At 39.6% G+C, this 18,290-nt stretch overlaps 1 protein-coding gene across 5 annotated transcripts in view; it reads left to right on the top strand.

The window, feature by feature from the left end:
* NUP153 (nucleoporin 153) overlaps positions 1-18,290 on the top strand; it is a 77,197-nt gene that overhangs the window by 53,904 nt on the left and 5,003 nt on the right. For 4 of the 5 annotated variants that reach the window (XM_066377125.1, XM_066377126.1, XM_066377123.1 and 1 more), the window contains exons 16-20: positions 2,773-3,390; positions 8,595-8,783; positions 10,603-11,481; positions 14,377-14,730; positions 15,376-15,648. In XM_066377125.1, coding sequence (XP_066233222.1) covers positions 2,773-3,390; positions 8,595-8,783; positions 10,603-11,481; positions 14,377-14,730; positions 15,376-15,648 — 2,313 coding nt within the window. The remainder of the gene's footprint in view (positions 1-2,772; positions 3,391-8,594; positions 8,784-10,602; positions 11,482-14,376; positions 14,731-15,375; positions 15,649-18,290) is intronic. The other variant, XM_066377124.1, reaches the window with a different exon arrangement.

Raw genomic sequence — 18,290 nt, 5'->3', positions numbered from 1 at the left:
TTTAATGTCAGAAAATATTTTCTTTTCTTTTCTTTTTTTTTTTTGTATTTTTCTGAAGCTGGAAACGGGAAGGCAGTCAGACAGACTCCTGCATGCTCCCGACCGGGATCCACCCGGCACGCCCACCAGGGGGCGATGCTCTGCCCATCTGGGGCGTTGCTCTGCTGCAACCAGAGCCATTCTAAGCGCCTGAGGCAGAGGCCATGGAGCCATCCTCAGCACCCGGGCCAACTTTGCTCCAATGGAGCCTTGGCTGCAGGAGGGGAAGAGAGAGACAGAGAGGAAGGAGAGGGGGAGGGGTGGAGAAGCAGATGGGCGCTTCTCCTGTGTGCCCTGGCCGGGAATTGAACCCGGGACTCCCACACGCCAGGCTGACGCTCTACCACTGAGCCAGCCGGCCAGGGCCAGAAAATATTTTCATGGATTGGCCTTTAGGGTGGGATGGATAAATGCACAAAATAAAATCATGTGACCAGCGTAAAAACTGTGGTATTTTTAAATATAATTGTTGAACTTACAAGACAAGTGTCAAGAGTGAGTCTTAGACAGTTGTAACAGAGGGAATCTGGTCATTTAAAAAAAAATAACACATTGTTCAGACTTAAATATAAATAAAACGGAAATAATGTAAGTTATTTATTCTTTCTCTGTGGACCAGTACCAAATGGCCCACGGACCATTTGCTGAATGTAGATGTAATCAGATGTAATTCTTTTAGGGGAAAGATCTTAGAAACTCTATACTTTTTTTTTCTTTGGAACTTGAGGACTTTGTACTGAAGTGAAATTTCTAAGAAACAAGTGTAGAAGGAGATAGGCTAATATTGAATAAAAGTAAATAAACTTGATATACTTGGACATGTTTTTCTCTGCAGTGTTAAAACCACCTTGTTTTTCTCAGATTAGCCCTACTTGTATATATATAAAAAGGCCAACAAGCACTTGCTGATTTTAACGTATATAAGAGACAGTACTCATTTGAATCAAGATTTGAAAGCTAGTAGATAATAATTTGAAGGCAATGACTAGAAATTTTTAAATAAGGTTAACTTTTCAGTTTGAAAATCAAAGAGGATAGTCACAAGTTCATTGTGAGTACTATTGGAATGTAAAGGTGTTTTAAGATCTAGTAGCTCAAAAAGAATGTAGACCTGGCAGAAGTGTTCATGTATAATTGACTAGGAATTTTAAAATAAAGTTGGCTTCTATAACAAGATTTAGAAGGATTAGGTTTTTTTGGTTTAGTTCTCTCATTTTATAGGTGAGTACACTGCCTCTAGGAGTCTCAGTGATTCAGATGACTTTATGCAATTATGGCAGAACTCCTGAAGGGCCTGTACTAGAATTAACCAAGTAGTAGATAAGCATCAGATTCATATCGTTTATCTTCATATAAGTTACACTTTGTCTTCATAATGCCCACACGTTCCCCTTTTAACATTTTTTTAAATAGCAAAAATTTGGAGATCATAGTTCTTTTGAGAGAGAAATTAGGAAAATTAAAAAAAAAATGGAAGCACCAGAAAAATTTGTAATACTTTGAGATGGTTACTGTTAAGATTTTGCCAACCTTAGGGACTCAGATTAATCATTAACAAAATGTTGACCACTGGAAATAACTGAGGTATGTAGGATTGTTTTGCCATTATGCTAAAAATAGCTCTAGGTTGAATTATTTCTTGGTTGTACTAGGAAATATTTAACAGCTTCTATATCTTCTTTCCCTCCAATTTTCTTGTCCTTTGGTGCTAAAGACTGGAGAAACAAATCACTTGAGTTTGTTGGTATGAATATAATAAAAATTGGTCCAGAGTAAAGGATTGAAGCTTTGTTCCCACAGTCAGTTCACCAGTTCAATGACAGCAATTTTGGCAGCACAAAGACTTGTTCTTCCTATTATTTCATGGTTCTACATGAATACTGGAGTTGTCTAAATATACCTTCAGTGATTACAAAAAGGTATTTTTATAATGTAAAAGGCTCTGAGATTATATTGGAGAGATAATTTGAAGAAATTTTGTTTGAATTAGTGTTTGGTAACTTTGCGTGGGCCTGTTCTTGAGTAGCAGGAGCTGTATTCCCTTAGGATTGACTGGGCCTTAATGCTTTTTGTAACATGGTTTGGAACATCTCTGGTAATGGTATGATAAATTGGAATTTACCATAGTTGTCAGTGAACTGTTGGATTTTAAAGTTCTGTATGAGTTTAGTATAATTAAAAAGAATTCTTACCTCTCTCTTAGGCTTTGCAGGAATATCTGTCCAATGACCTGCACTGCTCAGTTGGTTTTTATCCAAGAAGGGGGTACGACAGTAATGGATTATGACTGGACAAAATTAAAAAATTATAGATATTGAAGTCATTTGGGAGAGCCATGGGAACACCAAAAAAGAAGAGACAGATTGGGGAACAAGACTATGAATATACTGTGGGTCAGTGTTGCAGGAATGCAGAGTTAGCAGGACATTGATGACAATCTGTAATTAAAGCCTTCAATTAGGTATTGGTTGAATTATAATAAATAGAAATTCCTAGATGAAAAAGGTGATATATTATAAATAATACATCTTTTGTAGAATTTTAACTAGGTCTAATTGTCCCTGTTTATGCAGTTAATAAATAGTGCTTAGGTGATAGTCACCTCTTAAGTAGTTCATATTGGATTGCAGTAACTCAGCAATCAGGTGAGTATGTTTTCTCCCAGTAATAATATTGCAGTTCATGTTTGGTTAGAAGACCGTCCTTAACTTTGTTTCAATCCCCACACCCTAGGTTTCACGTCACTGAAGGCAGATTCTCTTGCTGCTGAGCCTACTGATACAAGCCCGCTGGTTTATACAAGACCAGCAATAAATAGCTTTTCTTCTAGTGGAATAAGGTTGGGGGAAAGTTTAAAAGCTGGATCATCATGGCAATGTGATAATTGTCTACTCCAAAACAAAGTTACAGACAGCAAGTGTGTCACCTGCCAAGCAACAAAATTGCCACCAAGAGATACCGCTAAACAGACTGGAATTGGGACACCAAGTAAAAGTGGAAAACCAACTCTTTCTGCATTGGGGACAGGTTTTGGAGACAAATTTAAACCAGCACTAGGAACTTGGGATTGTGATACCTGTTTAGTGCAAAATAAACCGGAATCGATAAAATGTGTAGCTTGTGAAACACCGAAACCTGGAACTGGTGTTAAGCGAGTCCTTACGTTGCCAGTGGCTTCAGAGAGTGCTGTCTCCGTGGCTGCTTCATCTTCCAGCTGCACTGTAACCTCTGGTACCTTAGGATTTGAGGATAAATTTAAAATGCCCAAGGGATCTTGGGAGTGTCCAGTATGCTGTGTTCCTAATAAGCCAGAAGACAATAAATGTGTGTCCTGTATGTCTGAGAAACCAGGTACGTTTATGGCTGTTTGGAATAATTTTACTCATTACGTTATTTTAATTTATTCTCTGTAGAACCACCAAGAACAACCTGAGTATTTAAAAGTTTCAGGATGAGCCTTTCCTCATACATCTTAACTTTTTAAAGCAATATTGAAGTTAAAACGACTTGCTTGGGCTGGATCTGTATGTTTTCTTAGGGTAGGCTGTGACTTCTTTGTATGCATTTTATTTTTTATTTATTCATTTTTAGAGAGGAGAGAGAGGGGGAGAGAGAGAGACAGAGAGGGGGAGAGAGGAGAGAGAGAGAGAAGGGGGGAGGAGCTGGAAGCATCAACTCCCATGTGTGCCTTGACCAGGCAAGCCCAGGGTTTCGAACCGGCAACCTCAGCATTTCCAGGTTGATGCTTTATCCACTGCGCCACCACAGGTCAGGCTTTTTTGTATGCATTTTAATCAGAAACTTGTTCCTCATGATCATTTTCAAAGTTGACTGTTTAAGATGCTAAAAGGTCTTAGAATGGGCATCTTCCTCAAACCTCTATACAGAATAAATTATTACTTTGTCTCTTTTTCTCTAAGTAGAAGTGAGGATGGCTAGTAGTCATTCCCAAGGAAGGTTTCATTAAAGGGTGGACAGTGTTGTTTTTGAAATGCCGTCGCTGAATGCTGATGGTGTTCCTTGTACCTGTATGCTGCTGGCCCGAGATGCTCTGATGGCAGTAGATTCCTGAGTCATCAGTGAAAGCATTTTAACTTAGGCAGCTAGAAAAATGCAGTTAAGTTTGAGTTTCTTGAGTTTCTCTGTTCAAATTTTAGAGTTAATAAATATTTACATCTGGAAATGACTCTTTGCTGTTTTTATAATACTGTTACATAATTATTTGGTACAGATATATGGTGATATGAATACTAAATAAAATATGAGTGTCTTGGGAATTTTGTCTGCAGTGAAAAGCTTTTGAGTTACTAGCCTAAACCCCTGTCTGAACACAAGGGGTGAGCCATATTTCTAATTTGTATTGGACATCTCCATGAGAGTAAGATTTCAAAATCTTCATTCTGAAATACTGTTCTCTTCCCACTCAATACCCCTTCTCCCCTAAAAAGGGAGAAGCAAGACCTTGATGCAGGTAGGAAATTGAAATGAATTCTGAGTGAAGGGAGAATAACACTTTGAGAGGCAGTGAATTGTTATCAACAAAGGAAGTACAGCTGTACTAAAAATACTTCAACTTCATCCTGTAAATGAGCCATTATTTTAAGCAGAGGAGTGATATGCTCAATATGTATTTTGATAAATTACTGTGGCTTTTGAAGATGTCAAAAATTTGGAGACCAGAGGACAGATTAGGGAAATTGTATCAATAATATAGGCAGAGATAATGGTGATGTCTGCTAATGAAATAAATAAGGACGAGAGGGATGTAGAAAAATGTATACTTGAAGACATGATGATTTCAAAGCTGCTGAAGCTGACTTTCAGATGTATGTGAGGCCTTTGGACATACTGATCATGGAGCTCTGGGCTAAAGATACAGATTTGGAGTGATTAGCCCATAGTTTTTTAATAAGTCATGGGAGTAGAGGTTATGGAATGTGAGTGAAGTGACTAGAGAAGAACATGGTCTAAAAATGAAGCTAAATTTTGGAAGTTAAATTTTTTAATTTTAAGTTTTTAAAATTTTTTCTTTTTTGATAGGTGGGAGAGGGAGGGAGAGCGAGAGAGAGAGGAAGGGAAAGAGAGAGAGAAGGGCAGGGTAGGGGAGCAGGAAGCATCAATTCCTATTTGTGCCTTGACTGTGGAACTGGCGACCTCGTCCATCCAGGTTGATGCTTTATCCTCTTTGCCACCACAGGTCAGGCTGGAAGTTAATTTTTTAAAGGAATAATGAGGCAAAAAACATGGCACTACTTGCTTCTGGAAGGATGAATTTAAGGGAAAACTCTGAATAAGAAAGCTTTTATACAGGCAGGCAATGAGAATAGCAGTAGAAGGGTCAGAAAAGAAGATGAAAAGGACTTTAAGGGAGGAGGAGCCATCTAGCCAAGCTAATCATGTGGATAGTGGAACTACCAGCAGGGGTGAAGCTCAGAGGTGTGGACTGCAGGTACAGAGCAGGGAACTGTTGGTAATTAAAGCTATCAGAGTGAGGAACTTGTGAGCAGGGCAGTGGACTAATCAATGGTGGAACCTCAGGGACCAGATTTATTGGCAAGTTGGAAGAGAACATACCAGTAACTCCATCAGGTAACTGGGAGAAGTGATGATAATTGGGGGCATTTAGAGAAGTAGAGGTACCAGAATGAATGTCTCCACACTTAACACTACAGGGTGGGTAGTGTGGAGACATTTGGTGGGTTTAAACCCACCAAAAGTGGGTTTACAGTGTGAGTACATGAAGCACAGTTTATTCTTGTATTATTATTTATGCATTATTTCCTATATGAACAACTGTAAACATGCTTTTGCCCCACCCTGTATTTCTTCATACATTGCTTTCCTAAGCCATCCTTCCTCTCTCCACAGCACTTGGTAGTTCTGCTTTAAAGGTTTAATTTCACCTCTGAGGAGGGTCTGCCTGCCCCTCAGTCATTCCTTCCTTGTACTTCTGTGTTAGATCGTTTATCACTTTCCATCTTAGTGATAGTGCCTCTATGCATTTGTTGTACTTTTTCCTTTTTTATTTTTATTTTTTCATTTTTGAGGTGATTTATTATATAAAAATAAACAACTCAGGGAAGAGTTTCTTTTTTTTTGGTATTTTTCCAAAGCCAGAAACGGGGAGGCAGTCAGACAGACTCCCACATGCGCCCGACCAGGATCCACCCGGCACGCCCACCAGGGGGCGATGCTCTGCCCATCCGGGGCGTCGCTCTGTTGCGACCAGAGCCACTCCAGTGCCTGAGGCAGAGGCCACAGAGCCATCCTCAGCGCCCGGGCAAACTTTGCTCCAGTGGAGCCCTGGCTGCAGGAGGGGAAGAGAGAGACAGAGAGGAAGGAGAGGGGGAGGGGTGGAGAAGCAGATGGGCGCTTCTCCTGTGTGCCCTGGCCGGGAATCGAACCCAGGACTCCTGCATGCCAGGCCGACGCTCTACCACTGAGCCAACTGGCCAGGACCAAGAGTTTCTTTTAACAAGACTTATTTTGCAAGGATATGTTAGCCACAGCAAGGCAATAACCAACTTTTAGAGCAGTCACTGGACTCTGACGTTTCCTAAGCAAGTCCAGGTCAGCTACTCTTGGGGTTAGTGGTAGGTGTTGTAACTACTCAGATAAACCTCAACCCTGAGCATGCCAAAAAACTGGCTAGACCACCAAACTATCTCAGAAAGAAACAATGGAAGGTTTGGTGTGTGTCAGAGCAGTGGCTAGATTAGGGGAATTTTCTCCAGGAGGCATCGCATTTCACTGTTGGGCAATTTTTTTTTGTCAAAGGGAAAAAGTCTGCTATGTCATTCTCTCTGGCATACACTAAGGCTTTTCTAGGTTCAGTGAAGGAAAATGAGTCTGAGAATGCCCAGGTTAGCTTAATCTGGCTCAAAGGAAAGACTACATTTGATTTCAATTTGTGAACTAGCATACCAATGTTTTTCAAAGTTGAGAAAGTCAATTTAATGTGTTAAATACCATTGTTTTAATGCGCTGGCCAGTTAGCTCAGTTGGTTAAGAGCATTGTCCCCAAACGACAAGATTGTGGGTTCAATCCCCTGTCAGGGCACACACGAAAAGCAATGAATGACTGCACAACTGAATGCTTTTTTCCCCTTCTCATCTCTCTTCCTTCTCCTCTCTCAAAATCAAACAAACAAAAAACCATTAAGCCCTTGTTGATAGCTTGGTTGGTTGGAGAGTTGTTCCAGAGTGCAGAGGTTGCCAATTTGATTCCCTGGTCACAGTACATACAGGAGCAGTTCCATGTTCCTGTCTTTCTCTCCTGACTCTCTAAGGCAGCGGTTCTCAACCTGTGCCTCGTCGAGACAGCCAGTCCAGATGAATTTGAAAGGTTTTATTAAAGGAGGAGATTTATTAAATATGCCAGCTGCATATGGCTGACACGGGGCATTGGCAGACCCAAATTAGGCACCTTGTACTTTTTCCTTTTAAGACCATGAGTATCTTTAGAAGTTAAGCAACATTTTATTCATCTTTATGTTCCCAGAGCCTGAGTACATTATGCTACTTAACAAATATCCTTTAGCTGGCTAGCTTCTAAAAGAAATTCCATGAACATAGTAGGTAGTGTCAAGTAGAACTGTGAAGTGGATGATAGAACACTTCTATGCAAAAATGGTTATTTCAAAGGCAGAGACCTGTGCTTTGAAATCTTGAATTTACTATGGTCTGTGGCTATTTTTTTTTTTGCATTTTTTCTGAAGCTGGAAACAGGGAGAGACAGTCAGACAGACTCCCGCATGCGCCCGACCGGGATCCACCCGGCACGCCCACCATGGGGCGATGCTCTGCCCACCAGGGGGCGATGCTCTGCCCATCCTGGGGGTCGCCATGTTGCGACCAGAGCCACTCTAGCGCCTGAGGCAGAGGCCACAGAGCCATCCCCAGCGCCCAGGCCATCTTTGCTCCAGTGGAGCCTTGGCTGCGGGAGGGGAAGAGAGAGACAGAGAGGAAGGCGCGGCGGAGGGGTGGAGAAGCAAATGGGTGCTTTTCCTGTGTGCCCTGGCCGGGAATCGAACCCGGGTCCTCCGCACGCTAGGCCGACGCTCTACCGCTGAGCCAACCGGCCAGGGCCTAGCTTATGTTTTATAATGCTGTTCTGTTTGAAGAAACTGGACAAAGATTTTAGGAAAATTTAATCTTTTAGGCTGATTTATGAGCTTGATTTATTTATTTAGAAGTTAAATTTAATGGAATGCCATTGGTCAATAAGAATAAGTTTCAAGTGAACATCTCTATAGCATTTGAACTGTTGATTGTGTTGTGTGCCCATCACCCAAAGTGATTTTTTTAAAAAACAATAGCTATTCAAACTTGGGGATAAAGGGATGCTTACCACTGAACAAGGTGAGTGTGAATTGCTTCTTTTATAAGTCTAAGAGAATGTCTATACTGCTATTAACAATGTAATGTTTATATTTCTAAAATTTTCTGTCTTAATAGGAAATACTAATAAAAATGGAACATTTAGACTTAGTAGTGTCATTAAAATTGATATAATGTGAATTAGAATTCCATTTGTTTCCACATTGTTTTATTAGGAAGTTCTGTACCTGCTCCAAGTAGCAGCACTATCCCTATCTCTTCTGGAGGCTGGCTGGGATTAGACAAATTCAAGAAACCCGAGGGAAGCTGGGACTGTGAAGTGTGCCTAGTGCAGAATAAAGCAGATTGTACCAAATGTGCATCGTGTGAAAGTGCCAAGCCAGGTACAAAATCGGAGTTTAAAGGTAAAGCGGTGGTAAAGTGCCTATTTGTATCGCCATTTTAAAGTGAAAGTTTTCGAACCTCTTTAGTTTTAAAATTATTCATTCTCTATTGAAAAATTATATAAAATGAGGTGTTGTTTTGGACTTTTAGTTTACATCTATTGCTGAATTAGTGTAAAGTTGGATTATTTCCTGATCAGCGGTGAGACATTTCTTCTGCTGCTGGGTGAAGAACTACTCTGTCTTGTATTTTTTGAGTCTCAGAGAAATTAAGCTTTTTGTTTGTGACTGTTACCAACCCTTTGGCATTTAGATGAATTTGCTGTTACTTGACTTGGAGTTTACACCCCTAGAACATTGTAAGAAGTAATCTAGACTTGGGCTTTGATGTTCTATTGCCTAGAAAAAATAACTCAATATTTTATGTTACAAAGGAAGAACTGCTCAACATAATTTTGTTTTTTTAACATAATTTATTTTTGTATGAATGATTTCATGAGACATATTCTATTCAAATTTTTGATTAAAGCTTTCAGAAGATCACTGCTTTCCAGTCCATTCGAGTTCCCTCTGTAGCTGCTACTTCACGGTCCCTTTTCTATATTTTCTACCTGTTGTTCAGTAATTGCCACATTTTTAAATGTGTCCCTTTGAGGCAGAGGTGATAACTAATTACTGTTTTAAGCATCTTTATTTTTAGCTTTCTATGTAATATCACTAACGGTATCTTAGAGACCATGTGGATGTGGATAGCCATTTATTTTTGAGATTCTGATACAGTTTTTCAATTACATTTCTTTGGGAAAGAGGTAGGGTGGGTAGTCACTAAAGGGGAAATCTGAAGATGAGGGCTTAGAAAGCGTGGCTGCCACTGTCCTTGTTTACTTTCGGGTAAGCAGAGAAATGGGTAATATTAGTCTTGGGCCCTTTAATCATTTCTGTTTTCAGGCAGTCAGGTGATTTATTTTTAGTTTATTTACCACAGAAAAGCATTAGGAGACCAAGACTTTGATCTTGTCATAGTATTGTTTATCTTTTTAAATATTGTTTCCATTGATGTAAGTTTGGTTCTTTGATGCAATTTTTAAAAAATGCTTGGGTAAATAACACATTCACAAGACTTAAAAATCAAATTATGGTAAAATTCACAGTGAAAAAAGCCTGTCCTTTGTTCTCATTGACTCATTTTCCATCCTTCTTCTCCTACCAAACAAATGGCTGTGGTTAGTTTCTTCCAACTCTCTTCAGAGTTTCTTTATGCACATCATAAGCACATATACTCTTACTCCATTATTTTTTCCTGCCTGGTTAGGTTATGTGCCATACTACCTTCTGCTCCCTGGATTGTATCACGGATTAGCTTGGACATACATTTCTTCTTCAGTCACAGCTGCCCAGATTACACGAGGCATTTTGTGTGTCTCTGAGTTTATCTGTAAAACAAAAACACAGTTGTCCTTGCTGAGTCAGAGAATATATGTGTTTGTCATTTTTTTGGTAAATACTGACAAAATGCCTTTTATAATTTTGTGCGAATTTACATATATACCTTCAGTGTATAAAATATCTGTCACTCCTGATAACACCAATTTGCCAAATTTGTTTGATCTCTGCAAGTCTGACAGATGGCAAGTGGCATGTCTGTATAGTTATGAGGATTGGTATATAGTTCTTATGCTGAATAGTGGGCAGTTTGGTTTATGTTTACTGCCATGACTAATACTGTTCGAAGTAGGCCTTTTTGAAGTTATTCCTATGACACTTTGCTTTTCAAGGTTTACATTTTGTTTGTGAGGATAACATTAATTCATTGTCTTTGTGATGTCTTGTATTTTTGAAGGCTTTGACACATCTTCCTCATCTTCGAACCCAGCAGCCTCATCCTTCAAATTTGGTATCCCATCTTCCTCCTCTGAGCCTTCTCAGACTTTAACAAGCACTGGAAGTTTTAAATTTGGAGATCAAGAAGGCTTTAAAATAGGTGTGTCATCAGATTCTGGGTCTATAAACTTCATGAGTGAAGGCTTTAAATTTTCTAAACCAGTAGGAGATTTTCAATTTGGAGTTTCATCTGACTCTAAACCTGAAGAAGTTAAAAAGGACAGTAAGAATGATAATAATTTTAAGTTTGGACTTTCTTCTGGTTTAAGCAATCCAGCTTCTTTAGCTTCATTTCAGTTTGGGGTGTCTAATCTTGGACAGCAAGAAAAGAAAGAGGAACTGCCTAAATCTTCATCTGCAAGCTTTAGTTTTGGTACAGGCATTATTAACTCTACTCCTGCTGCTACCACCACTGTAGTGACCTCTGAGAGCAAGAGCAGCTTCAGCTTTGGAGCTGTAGAAACCAAGAATGTCTCAGCAATTTCTTTCACATGTAAGATGGCAGAATCGAAAAAAGAAGAAACAGCTGCGGCCAAAGGGTTCGCTTTTGGCAATATGGAACCTGGCCCTCTGCAGTCTGCCTCATTGTTTGCTTTGGGAAGGACAGAAGAGAAACAAGAGCCTGTCACTTCTAGTTCTCTAGTGTTTGGGAAGAAAGCTGACAACGAAGAGCCAAAGTGTCAACCAGTGTTTTCCTTTGGGAATTCAGAGCAAACCAAAGATGAGAGTTCTTCAAAGTCGACCTTTAGCTTCAGCGTGGCAAAACCATCTGAGAAGGAGTCTGAACAGCCACCAAAGGCCACTTTTGCTTTTGGAGCTCAGACCAGTACTACAGCTGGTAAGTATTAAACATTTTCTTTTACAGGGTGTCTTTGATATCTTGACAGATGCAACAAGTCAAGGAATGATTTACATTGAAAATATGTGAGTGGGACCAGTAACAGAACTCTCTGGAAAGGAACCTAGGATTTTCAGCTTTAACTGCTCCAAACCCCCATGCTTTTGATGAAGTTATTATCTACAGATCTAATTCTGAGAAATACAGCTCTCAGGGAAAGCCCACAGTATTGCACGGTGTTCATGTCTCTCTCCTTTCTGGTTGGACTTTATAATCAAAATTGGCATATATGTTCAGGAATATCAGCATTCTTTTCTAAGCTCGTGAATATTTTTTAACTAATGAAATCTTCATTTATAAATAGAGATTACCAGTTATCATCAGCCATGTAAAGAAATGCAAGCAAATAGAATTAATCCTTGAGAAATAGATGAGATTTTGAAAACTAAAATTCTGAATAAAAAAAAGTAGCATTTTTAAAAGCTAAAAACACAGTGAAACAAAATCATTCTGTGGACTGAGTAGAAAAAACAGCTGGAAATCAGATTAGCGAACTGGAATTTCTCAGAATACAGTGCGAAAGTATAGAGAGATTGAGCCAAGCCAGATTCCCACATTCCGTTGGAGTGAAGCGCATAGAGAGCAGTATGGAGGAACTGTGAAAGAAGTAACAGAAGAACATTTCCTAGATGTAAAGAAAGACATTGGTCTTAAAAATGGGAGTGGCCCACTCATTGACAAAGGCCAATGAAATTTTAGGACACCAATCTAAAATTTTGCATGCTTTCAGAGACAGAAAAGTTGGAGTTATCAGATTAGCTTCAGGCTTTTAGTTTGTAACATCAGATGCTAAAAACAGAACTGTGTCCTCAAAGTGAAAATGGTCTTTGAATCTAGAATTCTATAACCAGCAAAATTTCATCAAACATAAGGGCAAAATATAGATGTTTTCAGACAAAGAATCAAAAGTTGAACACCCATGAACATTTTATTTTTTCCCCCATTGATTTGAGAGAGAGAGGGAAGGAGGAAAAGAGCGAGAGAATCATTAACTCACTGCTTCACTTTAGTTATGCACCCATTGATTGCTTCTCATACGTGCCCTTACCAGGGCTTGAACTGGTGACCTTGGGTTCAGGCGACCCCAGGGATTGAGCCAGTGATTCTGGGATCGAACCAGCGACCTCTGGGATAATGCTCTATCCACTGTGGGCCCCATGAACATTTTGAATAATAAATTGGAAGCAATATCAAAATTAAACCTGAAAAAAAAGTATGAGTACAACAAATGGGTGTGTGTTGTTTTTGTGTATTGAATTTTTACTTGGAAATTTTAAAAACATTTTCAAAGAAAATAAAAACCAAATTACATATTTGGAAAGGAATAAAAGTGAAATAAGGTCTAATCAGATTTAATCATGGCATTCTCTATACTATGCAGTGTACACTCTTAGCCATAGACTGACTTTGAAAGAAAGCTTAAATGCTTCATTTTCTGTAAACCATATTAATGACCATACTGTAATGTGACCAGCCCTGTCTAGTAGATAGTATTGGAACTGAGACATTATTGGAACAGTTTCAAAAGTCTTCAGTAAGGTGGTTGAATCAAGGATCATCATATAAAAATCAGTGGCTTTCCTCACAAATCAGCAGTAGAGTTGGACAACGTATTTCATTTGTATTTTCTTTTTTTCTTTTTTCTTTTTTTGTATTTTTCTGAAGTTGGAAACGGGGAGGCAGTCAGACAGACTCCCGCATGCGCCTGACCCAATCCACCCGACATGCCCACCAGGGGGCGATGCTCTGCCCATCTGGGGCGTAGCTCTGTTGCAACCAGAGCCATGCTAGCACCTGAGGCAGAGGCCATGGAGCCATCCTCAGCACCCGGGGCCAACTTTGCTCCAATGGAGCCTTGGCTGTGGGAGGGGAAGAGAGAGACAGAGAGGAAGGAGAGGGGGAGGGGTGGAGAAGCAGATGGGTGCTTCTCCTGTGTGCCCTGGCCGGGAATTGAACCCGGGACTCCTGCACGCCAGGCCGACGCTTTACCACTGAGCCAAATGGCCAGGGCCTCATTTGTATTTTCTAACTATTCTTATTTGTATTTTAAATTAGTTATAGAACCTGTTATATGCTAACAATAATAAAGCCATATTTAATACTTGTTTCTGAGTGAGAATATTTCTCTCCCTCCCAGCACCCACTCCCCAATATAATTTTAGTTCTTAGAGGAATAGTTGTGGATCTTGAAAAGGTAAGCTTTTGATAAAATTTATATGGAAGGAAAATGCACAGAAATTTTGGGGAGAAGGGCAGGCACACAGACATGTTTACCTTACTAAATACCAAACCATACTATAAAGCTACAGTAATTAAAACAGTCTAGTATTAATAACTGTACAAGAAACAGATGGAAATATATTTGGAATATGTCATAAAGATGGAGTTACAAATTCATGACTGATGGATGCAATAGTCAATAAATGCTGCAGAGAAAATTGTCTATCATTTGGATAAATGGAAGTTGTAATCCTGCTAACATAAATCACAAGATTAGATTTATAAAAGTACAACTATCTGCCACTCTCTGAGTTTGTTTTCCACACAGAATCTCTCCTGTGAGATTTGGATTTAAGGTATATTTTTATTTTTATTAATCTGAATACTGAAGGTTTTCCTATATAAGACAGAACATTTATAAGCCATAGAAGAAAAGATGAATATATTTGACTGCATGAAAATTTAGTATAACAGATATGCCCACTTGATGAACAAAAGAATCTAAAATCATTGTTTTCTAATGACTTCTTCGATTGTAGGATAGGAAAAAATGTGTTCTGTGATTACTTGTTTTAAAAACTTTTGTGTTTTTTTTTTTTAATTTCTGTCATACAGATCAAGGTGGAGCAAAGCCACTTTTTAGTTTCTTGAACAGTTCCTCTAATTCAAGTACACCAGCCACTTCAGCTGGCGGCAGCATATTTGGTAGCTCTGCCTCTTCCTCCAGTGCTCTGGGAGGTGCCTTTGTGTTTGGACAGGCCAGCAATCCTGTGAGCAGCTCAGCCTTTGGTAACCCTGTTGAATCCAGTTCATCTCAGTCCTTGCTGTTTTCTCAAGAGAGCAAACCAGCCACCACATCCAGCACGGGTACTGGTGTTACCCCATTCGTCTTTGGTTCAGGAGCCAGCAGTAATAATACTGTAAACTCGGGTTTTAACTTTGGAGCTACAACCACATCTAGCTCTCCAGGTACTTATAAAAAAAAAAAAATACATGTTCTTGGCTTGGCTTAAATTATGAGTATATCAGCTCTTTGGAAGTAATACAGCAGCTTATCACAAAATCGCATGGGTGCCTTTATGTCATCTACACTTGGGTGTTGTAGTTGTTCAGTGTGTGGCATAATGTGTATCTTGTGTTTAACAATTAACTCTTGGAAGCAATTTTTCTTATCTCAGCATGAGTGTTATCTGTAGTTTTCCCAAGTGTTCTTTTTGAAATATAAGTTATAAGTAAGTAAGCAGCCTATTATTTTATTAGACATTAGTCTTTAGTGTGCAGTATGTATATATTACAACAATAGCTGATTTCTGCAATGTGTTAAATTTCTGATGAGGTCAGTTATCTTATATAACTTCACTTAAAATTTTTTTACTATGAAGGCAGGGAGTATTGTGAATAGTTTTGTTTATATGGATTCTATCTAGTTTTACTAAACAGTGGTAGAATTGCATTCTTAACAATTCTTCTGATCGTTATATAAAACTTGGTGGGAAATTTACAGCAAGGTAAGAGTCTGAAAAGAAGCTTGAAATTTGCTTTTGACCTCATAGAGATTTCTTATGAATTGTCTCTAGCTATCCTGGTGATTTAAGTAATTCTTTGGGCCTATAGGATCCTCCTTTGTGTTTGGCACCGGACCTTCAGCACCATCTGCCAGCCCAGCATTTGGTGCTAACCAGACCCCAACATTTGGACAGAGTCAAGGTGCCAGCCAGCCTAATCCCCCAGGCTTTGGGTCTATATCATCTTCAGCAGCATTGTTTTCTGCTGGGACTCAGCCTGCACCACCTACCTTTGGGACAGTGTCAAGCAGTAGCCAGCCTCCTGTGTTTGGACAACAGCCTGGTCAGTCTGCATTTGGCTCTGGAACAGCTCCAAATTCCAGTGAGTGTGTAGTTAACAGCAGTATTGTAGTTTGTGTCTGTACTTAGGTGCTGTGTCTTGAATGTAATTTTTTTTTGAATTTGGAAACATGCATGTTTTACTTTTTTATTGTCTCTTGTACTTGTACTCGGCAGAATAGAGAGGTGTATATTTAGTGTTGCCTATAAACCACATGCCCAGCTTTGACCCTGAAGCATTTTTAATGTATTAAAGCTTTAAAGTATTAAAACATTTGATTCAAATGTAGTTATTTCTTAACTCTTGATTTAGGCTTTGGATTCATTCCACATCATCTCATTTTTCTCCATCTAAACTTTGGGGCGTTCTAGTCTAGATTTATATAACCATGTTTTCTAATCCTCTTTGTGATTGGATTTATATAGTTATGCCCCAGCTCTAGTATTTGTTCCTGGGACAGTCCAGCTCGGTTGTCTCATGACAATTTCCATTTGATGATCTAAGACTTTTCACTTGACTTGCATATTTAAACATGTTTCTGTAGTTTTTCAAAAATATGGTTAATTACATGGTATTACACAGGGTGATGCAAAAGTAGGTATACAGCCTGCCCAGGCGGTGGCACAGTGAATAGAGCATCAGACTAGGACGCGGAGGGTCCAGGTTCGAAACCCCGAGGTTGCCAGCTTGAGTGCGGGCTCATCTGGTTTGAGCAAGGCTCACCAGCTTGAGCCCAAAGTCGCTGGCTCGAGCAAGGGGTTACTCGGTCTGCTGAAGGCCCGTGGTCAAGGCACATATGAGAAAGCAATCAATGAACAATTTAAGGTGCCGAACGAGGAATTGATGCTTCTCATCTTCCTTCCTGTCTATCTGTCCATATCTGTCTGTCTCTGTCTCTCTCTGTGTCTGCCTCTCTCTCACACACACAGTAGGTCAGTAGGTATACAGTTCTTTTTTTTTTTTTTTTTAACAGAGAGAGAGAGGGATAGATAGGGACAGACAGACAGGAATGGAGAGAGATGAGAAGCATCAATCATTAGTTTTTTGTTGCAACACCTTAGTTGTTCATTGATTGCTTTCTCATATGTGCCTTGACTGTGGACCTTCAGCTGACTGAGTAACCCCTTGCTCGAGCCAGCAACCTTGGGTTTAAGCTGGTGAGCTTTTTGCTCAAGCCAGATGAGCCTGTGCTCAAGCTGGTGACCTCGGGGCCTCGAACCTGGGTCCTTCTGGATCCCAGTCTGACGCTCTATTCACTGCACCACCGCCTGGTCAGGCAGTATACAGTTCTTATGGAAAACAGTAAATAATAGAAGAATAAACTTTTGAATACTCCAACTGTAAACCTACTTTTGCCACAACCTGTAATGACGTATTACCTCAAAATTAAATGTATGTATGTGTACACACACACACACACACACACACACACACTTTTTTTTTTTTTTTTTTGAGTCAAAGTCAGAGAGGGACGGCAGATAGGGACAGACAGGAAGGGAGAGAGATGAGAAGCATCACTTCTTTGTTGCAGCACCTTAGTTGTTCATTGATTGCTTTCTCATATGTGCCTTGACCGGGGGCTACAGCAGAGCGAGTGACCCCTTGCTCAAGCCCGTGACCTTGGGATCAAGCCAGCGACCTTTGGACTCAAGCCAGGGACCCTGGAGTCATGTTCATGATCCCACACTCAAGTCAATGGCCCTGCACTTAAGCCGGATGAGTCTGCACTCAAGCCGGTGACCTCAGGGTTTCAAACCTGGGTCCTCTGCATTCCAGTCCGATGCTCTGTCAACTGCACCACCTCCTGGTCAGGCTTGTGCATATTTTTCTAATTGTGAAATATAGCCTCATATGGGGAGGCATGAAACATAAATGAGCAACGCAATATTGAAATGAAGTCTGTGTAACCACCACTCAGGAGCCCCTTCTCTGTCCCTTTTGATCACAAATTCTCTTTGTTTCTTTTTTTCTTTCTTCTAGTGGTGTTTTGACTTTTATGGTACTGTTTTCTTGGGTTTTATTTTAAGTTAACTGCTGATACATATATCTCTAGGAAATACAGTTTTCCCCTGATTTTTCAGTATGTAAATGGAGTCTTACTGTATTCAGTCTTCTGATTCTCACTTCTTTCACTCTTAGTTGTAAGGTTTACCACTGTTATTGCATGTAGTTTGTTCATTTTTGTTGCTGTAGAGTAAAAGTACCATGAATATACCAGTTTTTCCATACATGTTGATGAATGTTTGAGTTATTTTTAGCTATTAGGAAATACAGCTCTGCACAATATTGTATATGTTAGTTGGGGTATCTTTTTCTAAGGTATATATATACTTGGGAGCGAGATTGCCAAATTATAGGGTATGTGTGCATATCTTCTGTTTCAGAAATAATACAAACTTTTGCTGATGGCTTGTGCCAGTTCACCTTGTTCCAGCATTGTATATGAGGGTTCTCATATTTGGATTTTAAATGATTTTATTTTTCATGAATTCTTTTTTGTAGGTTGTTTGGGGCCATTTTTTTATTTGGTTGATTTGTTTTTCTTACTGATTTGTAAGAGTCCTTTATGTATTCTTGGCATTAGTACGTAATGTAAGTGCAGCAAAATTTGTGATTTACAGTACCTTATTTAATTGGGATTTAGCGATACTTCTTTTCCTCCCAACATGGAATTGGAGTTTCAC

Source organism: Saccopteryx leptura, chromosome 3, assembly GCF_036850995.1.
Source record: "Saccopteryx leptura isolate mSacLep1 chromosome 3, mSacLep1_pri_phased_curated, whole genome shotgun sequence".
Lineage (NCBI taxonomy): Eukaryota > Metazoa > Chordata > Mammalia > Chiroptera > Emballonuridae > Saccopteryx > Saccopteryx leptura.
This window is presented reverse-complemented; position numbering and strand designations above follow the sequence as displayed.